The sequence below is a fragment of the Dendrobates tinctorius genome, unplaced genomic scaffold, assembly GCF_039654945.1.
Source record: "Dendrobates tinctorius isolate UK_male_01 unplaced genomic scaffold, ASM3965494v1 ptg000029l, whole genome shotgun sequence".
Lineage (NCBI taxonomy): Eukaryota > Metazoa > Chordata > Amphibia > Anura > Dendrobatidae > Dendrobates > Dendrobates tinctorius.
Genome location: NW_027361697.1, coordinates 8,281,242 through 8,294,190, shown reverse-complemented (window position 1 = coordinate 8,294,190; position 12,949 = coordinate 8,281,242). Strand labels below are relative to the sequence as shown.

Genomic DNA, 12,949 nt, shown 5'->3' with positions numbered 1-12,949 from the left:
CACCATACATGTACGCTTGTCGCAGCCTGGATCTGTCTAACAGACGCAGATGGAGTGGAGATCCACCCGTCACTGACAGTGGCATCTGACCGGGCAGCAATCTCACAGAGACGCTAACAGCGCTTCATTCTAAGCGCCCATAGTCTGCCCCATTACCGCACAAATGGGTTGCTATGGCAGATGGAGATTACTTCAATGCCTGCCATCACAGAGCTACATTGAAATCCAGCCTGTGGCTGTGCTTCAAGGGAGACAGTGGTTTTTACTATGTGCAGCTATACTGTGGTGAAAGGATCACATGTTAAAGTGCCCTAAAGGGACTAAAATACATTAAAACAATTTGCCTCCCTTTCCCCCATTAAAGATTAAACCCCTTAATGACAGCCAATACGTCTTTTTACTGACCTGAGATAACAGAATATCATCCCTATAAAGGTGACAAGCCAGCAGCTGTCGGCTGTCCACTATAGCTGACAACTTGCTGTATCACAAACGATCAGTGTTGGCACCGTCCATATCTGTTTAACCCCTTAGATGATGCTGTCAAAAGTGACTACATAAGAAAAATGTTTAATAGATTGTGGGGGCTTCCGCTTTAATCTAATTGACACACCGAGATCATGATTGTGTGGTCCTGATGTTTGCCATAGCAGTTCATGGCCAAATAGCGGCCTTAGAGTCTCCCGGCTATAGCGGTCAGTTCAGAAGTTACCGACATTTTGGTGGTGAACAAACATTTTTTCATTACGGCTATACCACTTTACATTAATTCTTGAAAATCACCTGAAGGGTTAATAAACTACCTGACAGCAGTTTTCAATATGTCAGGGGGTGCTGTTTTTAAAATGGTATCAGGTTTGGGGTTTTCCAATACATAGCACCCCCCAAAGTCACTTCACACCTGGATAGGTCCTCAAAAGATAAATTTTGTAACTTTCCTTGAAAAAAAATAAATGAAAAATTACTGCTACATTTTTAAACCTCCTAAAAGCCTAACAAAATAAATTAGTGTTTTAAAAATGGTGCTGATGTAAAGCAGGCATGTGGAAAATGTTATTTATTAATGTTTTTCTGTGGTATGACTATCTGCATTAAACGGATAATCATTCAAAATTTGAAAATTGCAATTTTTTTACATTTTTGTCAAGTTTCATTTTTTTTTTATAAACAAACAGATCAACCTAAATGTACCATTATCATAAATTATAATGTGTCACGAAAAAAAAAAGTCTCAAAATCAATGGGATTTGTTGAAGCGTTCCAGAGTTATCACCACATAAAATGATATTGGTCGGGGGGGGGGGGGGGGGGGGGAAACAAACAAACAAAAAAAAAACGGCTGTCACTAAGGGGTTAAAAAAAAAGGTAAACTATACAAATATTTGTTATCTCCAGGTCCATAAAAGTGCTCATCGGAAAGGGTTTATCATCTTCATTCTGCAGATCGCTTCGCTTGGATGCCTCCTGTCCCTTAAAGCTAAAAACACAGTGAAGACTGGATGGAGCCACCTCAAAAAACATCTTCAACGCCGCCTCAGGAAAAATCTGTCAGTCTTTATTATGAAGCAGCATCTCCCAAGAAACCTCGCCGTCAGGACTGTGACGTCGTGGGCCCTTGGTGCAGTTTTTGTCACATGCGGTCTCAGACTATCCATACAGTGGCTGCTGAGGAAGGAGCAGGGCCATTAAGATGCAATGACAGGCTCTGGGCTTCTGAAAGAGGCAATGACTGATTCTGTGTAACCAGGCAGAGTAGTAACAGACGATGCTACTGAGCCCATCATGGTACTTGGAATATAGACTAATACTCCCAGCATGCAATCACCCCAGCAAAAGCTGAGCAGGAGCTTAGCAAGAAATGCAGGGATTTCAGCTCTGAAGGACTGCAAAAAAACTGCACTGTACTGGGTAAGGCTAGGTTCACATTTGCGTATGGAGTAGCTGCGGACTTCTTCCGTGAAGCTCTGCCCATGGCCGCACCTCCTCCGGTCAGATCCGCCTACGTCTGCATATTTCTACATACGGCCTGCGTACCCCATCTTTAACATTGGGTACGCAGGTCGTGCGGATGTGGATGCCTCCGCTTGCGTCGTTTCGTTCAAATGTGAACCGAACCTAACTCAGGACCTGCACAGGATAAAAAATGCAATAATAAAAGTATTTAAAGTGACAGCATAAGCTTAGAAAACCTCTGCAAGCTTCTACGAAAGACATCTACTGCCGTCAGGTTGTTTGTTATTGCTGCTCAGCCCAATTCATTTCTATGGAGTGGAGCTGCAGTACCAGAGACAACCTGTGCACAGATGTGGCGCTTCTTAAAAGGAAAATGAAGCCATTATTTTATAATTCCTGACAACCCCTTTAATTAAACTCTGCAAGTGACATACACAGTGACTGTAATATAAATAATGTGACAGTATAGCCCTGACACATCGTGGCAGTAATCACGAGACACTAGTGCCCAGCATCAGGACAAGTGACGGCTGCTGTCCTATTACTATGGCCATGCGCGATGCAGACACTTCACAATGCCTCTTAAGGGCCCTTCACAATGCCTCTTAAGGGCCCTTTACACATAGCGATATCACTAAAGCGTCACCGATTTTGTGACGCAGCAGCGATATCACTAGCGATATCGCTACATGTGATACTCACATCCGACCGGCTCCCCCGCTGGCTATCGCTGATTGCGTGAGATCAGCCTGGTCCATTTCTCGCCGCTGACTTCCTGCTGGCGCCGACGAGCGAGCCATGGACGCAGGCAAAAGACGGTCACACTCGCCGCGTCTGACAGGGGAGTACGACCGCTGCTGCATCGCTAGTGAGAGCTGCCTGTTGGCAGCTCACTAGCCACCATTTAGCGATGCACCAGCGATCCTGACCGGGTCATATCGTGGTCAGGATCGCTGGTGCATCGCTAAATGTAACGGGGCCTTTATGTACTACACAGGTCATAGCAGAGAGAAGTTGTGCAAGGACGGTCCCTTCTGATCAAGGCCACAGACCAACTGCAGGCTACATGTAATCTTGAGGAAGGGTAAGTGCATAGAGGATAGTGCGCCGATTATACTCATACTGCACCTCTGGGATCCAGTCCGGGTCGAGCTTTTTCACAGTTTCAATGTAATCTCGCATTGCCTGGTAACAGCTGTAATCGCCCAAGGATTTCCACGCCTCCCTAGGAGGGAAAAACAAAAAGTTCAAACTGCAGAACAAAAATAAAGTATGAAGTAAATTAAAGATAAAATAGGCAGGAATTGAAACAGTGTTCAGACTATATATAATGCACAGAAGCCATAACTAAACTATTGGCTCCGGGTTATATTAAGGAGGCATTACCGGCGGAGATACTTTTGTATTTCTTCCCCTCTATGACCTTGACTAGACAGTAAGAGTATCTAAGGGGACCAGTACCCCCAATAATTTACAACTGGATTTCTCCTGTGAAAAAACATTTAGGCTAGATTCCCATGATGGGCTTTTGCAGATTGTTTTTTTTTTTGTCTACAGGCGTGGTCTGTTTGGTAGGTCATGTTTTAAACCATGCCGCTTTGAAGTTGATAAATCTAATTCAACTCTATGGAAAAAATGAGCACATAAAGCCATGCGTACTCACATGAGAAATTTACGTTTTGTGGATTTGAAACTAACGCCGCTGGTCAGTTTATGCTGAATAAAAAGCAGTCGGAATGTGATTTTGATAAATCTCATACACTTTACAGGAACTGTAAAAAGCAGAGTTTTCTGATGCAGCAAAAACATGCAATGTCAAAGTCACCAAAAACTCATCGTGGGCACACAGCCTTAAACTACAGACAACCCTGTACTCACTGCAGAGCTGTGCGCGCGATTACAAATACCTTTCATCTCAGGAGGGGTGGGGATATATCAGAGCTCAGAACACTGTGAAAGGAGAACTGGAAAGGTGCTTGTAATGAAACAAAGCTCAGCTGTGCTGCCCACACTGACTGCCATGAGATGAAAGCTGAGAAGTGTTTGTAATCACACACTATCTCCCCCCAATTTCTTTAAGAGGTGGTCCATAAATAGATATGTGCAGTAAGTGTTTCTTTTCAGAATGCCTCTGTATAAAAAAAGAAGACTGTGCCATTGTACACAGCCGATGTATATCAGACAAAAGGACACCCTTTTGGCTTCAGTCAGGTGAATGATGGTTTATGCATAAGTTTCACATGTAGCATGAACTCTGCAGATGTACGTGTCTGCCTAGATCAATTACACGTGGACTAATTAAATACAGCTGTAATATTTGTTTTCTGGCCCTAATAAAACGTTCTAAAAAGTATTATCTCCGAATTGATCATAAAAGCGATGAAACCATAATGCAGCCAATGAGCACAACCCAAAAGAAACTGTCCCAATCCTAATGCTCTAACAAATCACTTTAATCAGCATTCTGCCAGCACTATAGGTGTTAGACTTCCTTTCCCAGCATGCGTTCTTCCCACTATTGAACAATAGTTAGACTGAAAAGCCTGCCTCTTATGCCTTTATGTAGTTTGATAGGCAATCTCGTGGACCCCGCTGCTACAGATTACATAGTTGTTGGGCAGGAATTAACGGTGCCTGTACATTAGACAGCCAGTAGCCGCACGATCGACCGTCGGCCATCTCTCCCGACTGTCCAGTGTACACAAATGGGTACGGATATTGCAATAGGGAGAGGAAAGAAAGCGGCTGCAGACACCCATCAGCACCTTATCTGCAAAAAAATGAAAGGCTCAGGTATCCAACTTTAAATTTACATTTTTGGGCTGAAATGACAATTGGGTATAAAAAAAAGAACTTAACTGCACCAAGTATTCGAGAAGTCTAAGTTTACAGACAAAACAGTCAAGGTTTAGGACTAGAGAAGTCTGGAGAAATACTCCTGAATCTGGTGTTGTCTTCATTTTGGGATGGAGGTACACTTTAAAAAGGTCTCAAACTGTGATGAAGTTATTGCTCCCTTCATCCATAAAACACAGAGTTCTTCATGGAAATGACAAAACCGCTAGCTCCAGAATATCATGTATAGATCATCCTTATAAAGAGCCACTTCAATAGCATCAGGGAATATTGGGAACAATGCAAAATTGCTATCAAAACAAATTAAATAGAGCATGTGAATGAAAACCTAACAACCCAAGATTAATTTGGCTTTTGAAAAATTAATTAAATAGAAGCTATAATTCAGGGTGAATAAACAATTCTCCTTTCAAATGGACCTGTCACAATGAATTAACCTGACGGAATATATTTACAAAATAAGCAATGCTCATATTTTACTTGCAATTTGTTTCTGGGAAGTAATTTTCCCTTTTATTTCTTTTCCCACATTAAAATGTGTTCCCAACATAAGAGCGATAAAGCCGTAACCAGTCCGAGATCGGGGCTGAAGATACGAGAGCCGGGGGTCCCCAAGACTAAAGCTGATGCTGGCGGCTAATTTTCTGAATCGTTGTATACTGAAGTCTGTGAAAGTTTTCTATTACATAAGGTGCTTTCTACTTCTAAATGATGATCAGAAGTTTTCGGGCCAATGTTTCAGTAAGCCATCATTTTTTATCCGTATGGTGCTCAGTTACGATATCTTTTCCATTTTTATGTGCATCGCGGTGCTGCGTCAGGCAAGTGACACCTGCAGGTCTAGCTACATAGTGATTTTGGCCAGTATGAAAGAGGAGAGACTAAAGATCACACTAAATCGCAGCATTATGTCAGTGAGTAGAGCCGCGTTGCAACCCACAAGTTGCAGAGTCAAGAAAGGGGGGAAAAAAAAAGTTAAATTAATTTTGATTGCAACAAGACAATATTCGCCAACACTACACTGCAAAGTGCGATCCTTGGGTATGTGCCGTGCGTTGTAGCCCCCCCAACTTAAAAATCACTTTATTGGCTGCATCTTGAGTTCTCTCAATGTAAAGCTCTCACTACAAAGACCCATATAATGAGGAGCTGTGGAAAATCCTGGGTCTTCGCTGATTGGCAGCTTTATCCATACACTGTGCATATAGTTTTCAATGGGTGTTCCAGCAATCTAGTACTAAGACAATGTTCTGGACTCAGCTCTGGATCTAAAGTGGAACAACCAAATAAAGGTTACAGGCACCTATGGGGCATTTGGGAACCTGTCAGATTCAGGCTACCCGAACCACAGGTGGCATAAACCAGACATGAGCTGTGTGATTGCAGCCAGGTATGTGTTACTCTGAAATACAGCAGAGTGTAACAGTAAACATACTTTTGATAGCCGGGTGTGGACAATAGAGAGAAACTTGTCAATCAACTGGAGAGGTGCACGGAAAAGCTGGCCAGGGACAGCAACAAACTGGTCAGCCAAGACCTAGAGTCCCTGGACAGCTTTTCATAAATATCTTCACTCTGAACAAGCTGTACCAATTGCAGAGAAAGGTTATGTTCACACATTGCATTTTTTTTTTTAATGCAAAGATTAAGATGTGTTTTACAGTACCGGCAAAAGCTATGAAATTTCAGAAGTCTCATGCACACACTTGTTTTTACTGATTGAATAGGAAAACTGCTGCATTTCATTTTTGCTAACTGAAGAAGTGTTTTTTCACTCAAAAAACAGATGAGTAAGTGCAAAAACGTGGCAAAAAAAAAAAAATGAAGGTATCAGGCTTTGCTGCGTTTTTAGTGCAAAAACCTAAGGTAGTAGCAGCATTTTTTTTTTTTTTGGGGGGTGGGGGGCACAAAAACATTTCAGTTAGCACAAGAGACAAAGGTAGATTAAAAAAAAAAAAAAAAAAAAGCCCGCATTAAAATTATAATTTGTTGTAACTAACCATAGGTAGTTACTATGCCCGGGCAGTGCCGGGCTCTTCAGCTAGAGAGTGTGTGTGTGTGTGTGTGTGTGTGTGTGTGTGTGTGTGTGTGTTCGTTCTAATTCTCTCTCTCGAACAGTCCTATAGAAAAACAAAAAATAGCACTCATACTGTATGTGAACAACTGATGTCTGAATGAGCCTTAAAACATAACGGGCTGGAATCACACAACCAGCGTCTTATTCACAGTGTCTGTGGATGGGGCTTGCAGGAATCTAATCCCAGGTTCCCTTTAAGTGTGTACCGTTACCCAGAGAGCAGGGATGCAATAGTGTCAATAAACATGGCTTTAACATCCTACATATATCACAGTACTGCAGAAAGAGTTAACAATTAAATGTGTCAGTGAGCTCGTCTGACTATAGAGTGTATGACCGCTGCCTGTCTTCTTCTGAGCCATCTTCTAAACCGATGTAGAGTCAAGTCAAAGTTCAAATTTAATTTCGTTATAAATCATTTAGAAGATGATTCAGGAAAAGAGGCATAAGGACTATAGACACTGCAGTCAGGTGAGCTCACTTACAGATTTTAGGATCATATTCTGAAGCGTGATTTTCTAAATGTAGTCTCATCCTAATCATACATGTTTAATGCTAAATTAAAAGAATCAATATTTAACACTTAAAAAGAATTACTACATGTATATTATTACGTCACTATACATGTTCTTGTTTCAAGCTTTTAAAAAAAAAAGTACAGTAGCTAAATAATCAAGCTATAAAATATTAACTAATCTTAAATTACTAATAGCAAGTCTTTGATGGAAAAAAGCTCAGTGTAATTTGTCGCTTCTACTCCGTGAAATGTAATCTTATCCACAATCTCTTACTAACAATGGTGGTTTCCGTGTGTCAGTATGTCCGGCTGGGCTTTGGCTCCACCTGAGTTAATATCAGATTTTTGTTTACTTTTTAAATGTCTAATTTTCTTGGATACACAAAGGATGGTGATGGACCAGAAGGTGCAGAAAAGTCACTTCTACTTCTTCATTGTCATAGTCTTTGGAGAGTACAATACAATGCAGATTATATTCACAGGTCACATAACCAGTTATGTCATCCATTGCCAATCTTGTGCCACACGCAATCACTTCATGGACTTCATTGTCGTTGCTGTATGAAGAAATCCTTGTTTTTATTTCTGTTTCACTACATGGATTGACAGTGCGGCATTGCAGAGTCCCTTTGATGGGATCCATTTCCTGTACCTGAGGTTTTAACAAACTTCTCTTTGTAGGCCTGCACATGGCAGAGCAATGCGCCTGCGCAGGAGCCACGACAGGCAGCAAAGAAGAAGATGTCACCGTTAGAAGGAGGAGCCGGACCGCGCCCCACGGTGAGTATAATATGACTCCTTTTTCTTATCTTTCAGGTTAAATCGAGGGCTTATCTACAGCATTACAGAATGCTGTAGATAAGCCCCTGATGGCGGTGCCGGCAGCTGATAGGCTGACGGATTCCCTTTAATACTTAGATCAAAAGGGGGTGCCAACCTCCACGGTCAGGAAGGGAATTCTATGGGGTGAATTCAGTCCATATTGATCTAAGTAATTATATCCTGTTGGCTGTTTTTCAATATTTTTTTCATTTTCCAGTACATGGTAAATGAATGAAGTCATTCATACGTACAACTGAGCACACAAAATAATAAAATTATGGATTGTTGAACAAATAGGGTGGAAAAAAAAAACAAGTGCAAAAATGGAAAATTTTTAAGGTCCTTAAGGGTGCTTTCACATTAAGTTCTGTGTCCCCCGTCGGGGCTTCATCTGAAATCCCCCGCGAAACAGCGTCTGGACCCATGCGCTGACGAGCACATAGACTAAAGGTGATGGCAGAGCGAACGTGCGCTCTGCCGTGCACTTTTTTTCCCTGAATGTACCCGTACAGGAGGCACAGACTCATATGTATTAGACTGTCTGAGTGACCACCTCCTGTAGGCGTACACTCTTGAAAAAAAGTGCGAGGCAGAGCTCCTGTTTGCTCTGCCATCAACATTCCAGCCTATAACCCCCAGTCAGCGCATGAGTCCGGACCCCATTTTGTGGGGGATTGCCCCAACAGGGACGGGACACAGATCGAAATGTGAAAACACCCTAAGGCCCCCGTCACACATAGCGACGCACCAGCGATCCCAACAACGATATGACCTTGTCAGGATTGCTGGTGAGCTGCCAAACAGGCAGATCTCACCAGCGATGACACGGGTAACAAGCGAGGGCGTCGCTTAGAAACCTGCTGTTTACCAGCTCCCTGCACCAGCGCGCTGGTATCTAAGGTACACAACGGGTTTCTAAGCGCCGCTTAGAAACACGCGATTTACCTTGGATACCAGCTCGCTGGTCTGCCGCCTGCCACACGCGTGCTGGCCAGCGGGAGACCAACGATCCCAAAAAAATGTCCAGGGCTTTCCAGAACAACCAGCGATAATCGGCAGGGGGGCTAGTCGCTGATAGGTGTCACACAGCGATCTCGCTGGTGAGATCGCTGTTGCATCACAAACCTTGTGACTCAGCAGCGATCTCGCTGTGTGTGACGGGGGCTTCAGGGGTTACACTGTTTTTATTACACAACACTTAAATATCAAAAGCGAAGACTTCACCACAGCCGTTGGAAAAAAAACAAACAAAAAAAAAAACATTTTGTATCATTGGGAATGGGGGGGATTAAAGGGAATCTGTCACCTCATTTTCGCGCAGTATGTAAATTAGTTGGGTCTGGTCCGATGTACGCAATATTTCAGGTAACTTCCGTAGTTCTCGTCCATATTTCGCACGTGCGCATTGCAATCTCCACTCGCGCATGCGCAGTATGCTTTGCCCAACTGCAGGCAAAGTCAGAAAAAAGTAGTTTGCATGTCCCGGAAGTATTTCGCTGCCATTTCTGTGTTCCGGGACATAGTTCACCAGCGCATGCGCACTAATGCTTTTCTGGCTTTTCCCAAAGTTGGGCAAAGCACACATACTGCGCACGGCCGAGTGGGTATTGCAGTGCGCATGCACGCGCGAAATATAGAGAACTACGGAAGTTATCTGAAATATTGCGTACAGCGGCCAAGGAGGGGTGGAGGGAAGGAGCCAAAACACCGCCCATCGGACAGGACCCAAGTAATTTACATACAGCGCGAAAATGAGGTGACAGATTCCCTTTAAAGGAAAAAACAAAATATTGCACAATGTGGTTCTCTTACCATTTCTGCCTTCCCTCAAAATCAAAGAATCCCGGTTTGGACGTCGTGCACTTCCCAACCTTCACCTAACAAAACACAAAACACTGTCAATCGCAAAGCAACATAAGGTCAGATGAGAAGTAAAACCTCTCCCATTACATCTAATAATCCCCACACATCCATGGAAGGATCACCGCGCCATTTTTGTCAGGCAGGTTAGTTTTTGGGCAATTCCCTAGAAGGGTAAAAGGTGTCACTAGTGACAGTTCTCATAACTATGCATATAGCTTGTGTCATCCAGCTTTCCATGGGTCCACAAGAGCGATCCTGTACATGTCCCCTGCCTCTTTACTTCTGTCACAGTATAGCTACCAGTTCTATGGCAGTATAGTCAGGAACCAAGATTGCTATGGATCCATCCCAGATAGAGTACTTTTTTTCTTTTCAGAAACTTACTGTTAAAGGGAATCTGTCACCAGCTTGCTTGATGCAAGGGCAGAGAGCCTGATTCCAGCAATGTTTCATATACTGTAATCCCTGATTTTCCTGCTGTAGATGTAGCAGTACTCAAAATGCTGAGCTGTGTAAAAACTTGAGCTGGTACTCTGTATTTTTGACAGGGAGCATGAAATCCCTTTCCACAGCCAGTAGCTGCCAGGATAGCTGAGCACAATCAGAGAAGGCTCCCCCTAGTGGCAGCAGCAGAATCACCCTCTGGTCTCACCAGCACAGGTATTCCACTCTCATCACAATCAGCTCACCCTAACAGGCTGCAAAATGCAGTGTTAAATAACTTCACAAACTATATGGCTTCATGTATTAATATCACCCAGAGTGTACAAACTACTCATACACCTGCTTTTCAGCTGTAAATCGCGGTAGGGCCTGTCACCAGTTCAAGCTGCCAGTTTTAGTATTTTATTCCCCTTTTACACCAAAGTTTTGTTTTTTTCCCTCTATATTCGCCATACGGTTCCAGAGATCCATGCCTTTTTATGTAATGCTAAATTGTATAGATTCTACTAAGGGTCATTTCTCACAGCATTTCCTGGGTATCTCCCTTTGCATTATTATCCTGTAAGTAAATACCATAAAAATTAGCTCTAAAACAAAAAGGACCACATCTCTGAAACTGTACGGTGGATTAAAATAAATAAACAGCACACTCAGGAGCAGCAAGAGTGAAATAAAAGCAAAAACTGACAACTTGTGACCCAGTCACAGGTCCTCTAAAGAGTAAGGCTGTGTTCACATTGCGTTTTTTTGCGGTTTTTCCCGCAGATTTGCAAAAAAATCCGTGGGAAAGCGCGAAAAAGCTTCCCATTCATTACTATTCATTTTGCACTTTGTGCACATTGATGCATTTACTGCGGAAAAAAACAAAACAAAACAGCATGCTCATTTTGCGGTTTTTCCCATGTGTCTAGAAACCACGTGGAAAAACGCAAAAGCGCGCAAAAATCGCGGTAAAAACACGCCGTTTCTGGGAAGGGAGTCCTGTTTTTCAGCAGAAGATTTCTGCCACGTGTGCACTTAGCCTAACTGTTGTGTGCCATTTAAAACATGAAAATAATAAGTTTTCTGCAATATCTTATTAGAGACCAGATAAGTATATTACAAAGTTGTTCCATGTGTACTACTGATAAGAAAAGAAAAAAAAAAAAAGGCTAATCCTGTCATCAGTAAAAAGTAAAATTAAGACAACCTTCCCATTGTCTTATATTGCAAAGTATTGGGAGTTTTCCAAGCAGAAAAAAAACCTGAAGAATGGTCAGGTCACTTTTTTTTTTTTTTTTTCTTTAAGAACTTCGCAAATCTGGAAACATGAAAATCAGCTATGAGACGCCGAAAAGCCTTAACAGCGAGTCTTTTTTTATTTAAACATATAAATTAACAGGTTCAGTCTTTTGAACACTTTTCAGGAGGTTTTTGCAGCGGACCCGCTCTAAATCCCATCTAAAAAAAAAGCCGGATTACTTACCGGTAATGCTCTTTTAATGAGTCCACGACAGCACCCACTGGAGGTATCGGATCCGCCCATTTGGAACAGGAAACCCTACAGGAAAGATAAAAGGGGCGGTCCGCCTTTCCTCCTCAGTTTTACGTTTCAGAGTACCAGAAGGACCGCCAAGGATTAGGCAATGTTCTCTTATTTTAACATCTTTCTTATCCATTATTTGGTAATACTTTAACTATTGATATATTTAGGGGGGGGAAGTGAACGGGTGCTGTCGTGGACTCATTAAAAGAGCATTACCGGTAAGTAATCCGGCTTTTTACTCTTCGCCACGACAGCACCCACTGGAGAGATTCCAGAGACCATCACCTGGGTGGGACCACCGTGCCAAGGATAGTCCTGCCAAAGCTTAAGTCAGAGGTTGATGAAAGATCAAGTCTGTAGTGGTTATAGAAGGTAGAAGGGGATGACCAAACTGCCGCCTTACATATAGTTTCAATCGGAACATCTCCCTTTTCCGCCCAAGAGGTTGCCATTGCCCTGGTGGAATGCGCCCTGATGTTCCCTGGAGGATCTTCGTTTTTTGCGGAGTAGGCTAAACGAATGGCCTCTCTGATCCACCGGGAAATGGTGCTCTTCGTGACTCCATACCCCTTCTTACAGCCCTGAAATGAAACAAATAGGGCCCTACTCTGCCTCCAACTGTTGGACCTCTCAATACATTTTAGGACAGTTCTTTTGACGTCCAGAGTATGGAACCTCTGCTCTTCCGGAGTAGAGGGATTTTTATAGAAGGTTGGGAGGAGTATCTCCTGAGATCTATGGTATTTTGTTGCCACTTTTGGCAGGTAGGCAGGGTCTGGTTTTAATACCAATCTGTCTTGGTATTCTTGAAAAAAGGGTGGATCTATTGACAAGGCCTGAATATCACCCACTCTTCTAGCTGAGGTTAGTGATACTAAGAGGGCCATTTTAA

General features: G+C 42.8%; 1 protein-coding gene across 2 annotated transcripts in view; it reads right to left on the bottom strand.

Annotated features, from left to right (window-relative positions):
• The window catches only part of ACBD6 (acyl-CoA binding domain containing 6), a 112,666-nt gene that overhangs the window by 80,829 nt on the left and 18,888 nt on the right, over positions 1 to 12,949 (bottom strand). For both annotated transcript variants that reach the window (XM_073571352.1, XM_073571351.1), the window contains exons 2-3: positions 10,038 to 10,102; positions 3,082 to 3,178 (exon numbers count right to left, since the gene is read on the bottom strand). In XM_073571352.1, coding sequence (XP_073427453.1) covers positions 3,082 to 3,178; positions 10,038 to 10,102 — 162 coding nt within the window. The remainder of the gene's footprint in view (positions 1 to 3,081; positions 3,179 to 10,037; positions 10,103 to 12,949) is intronic.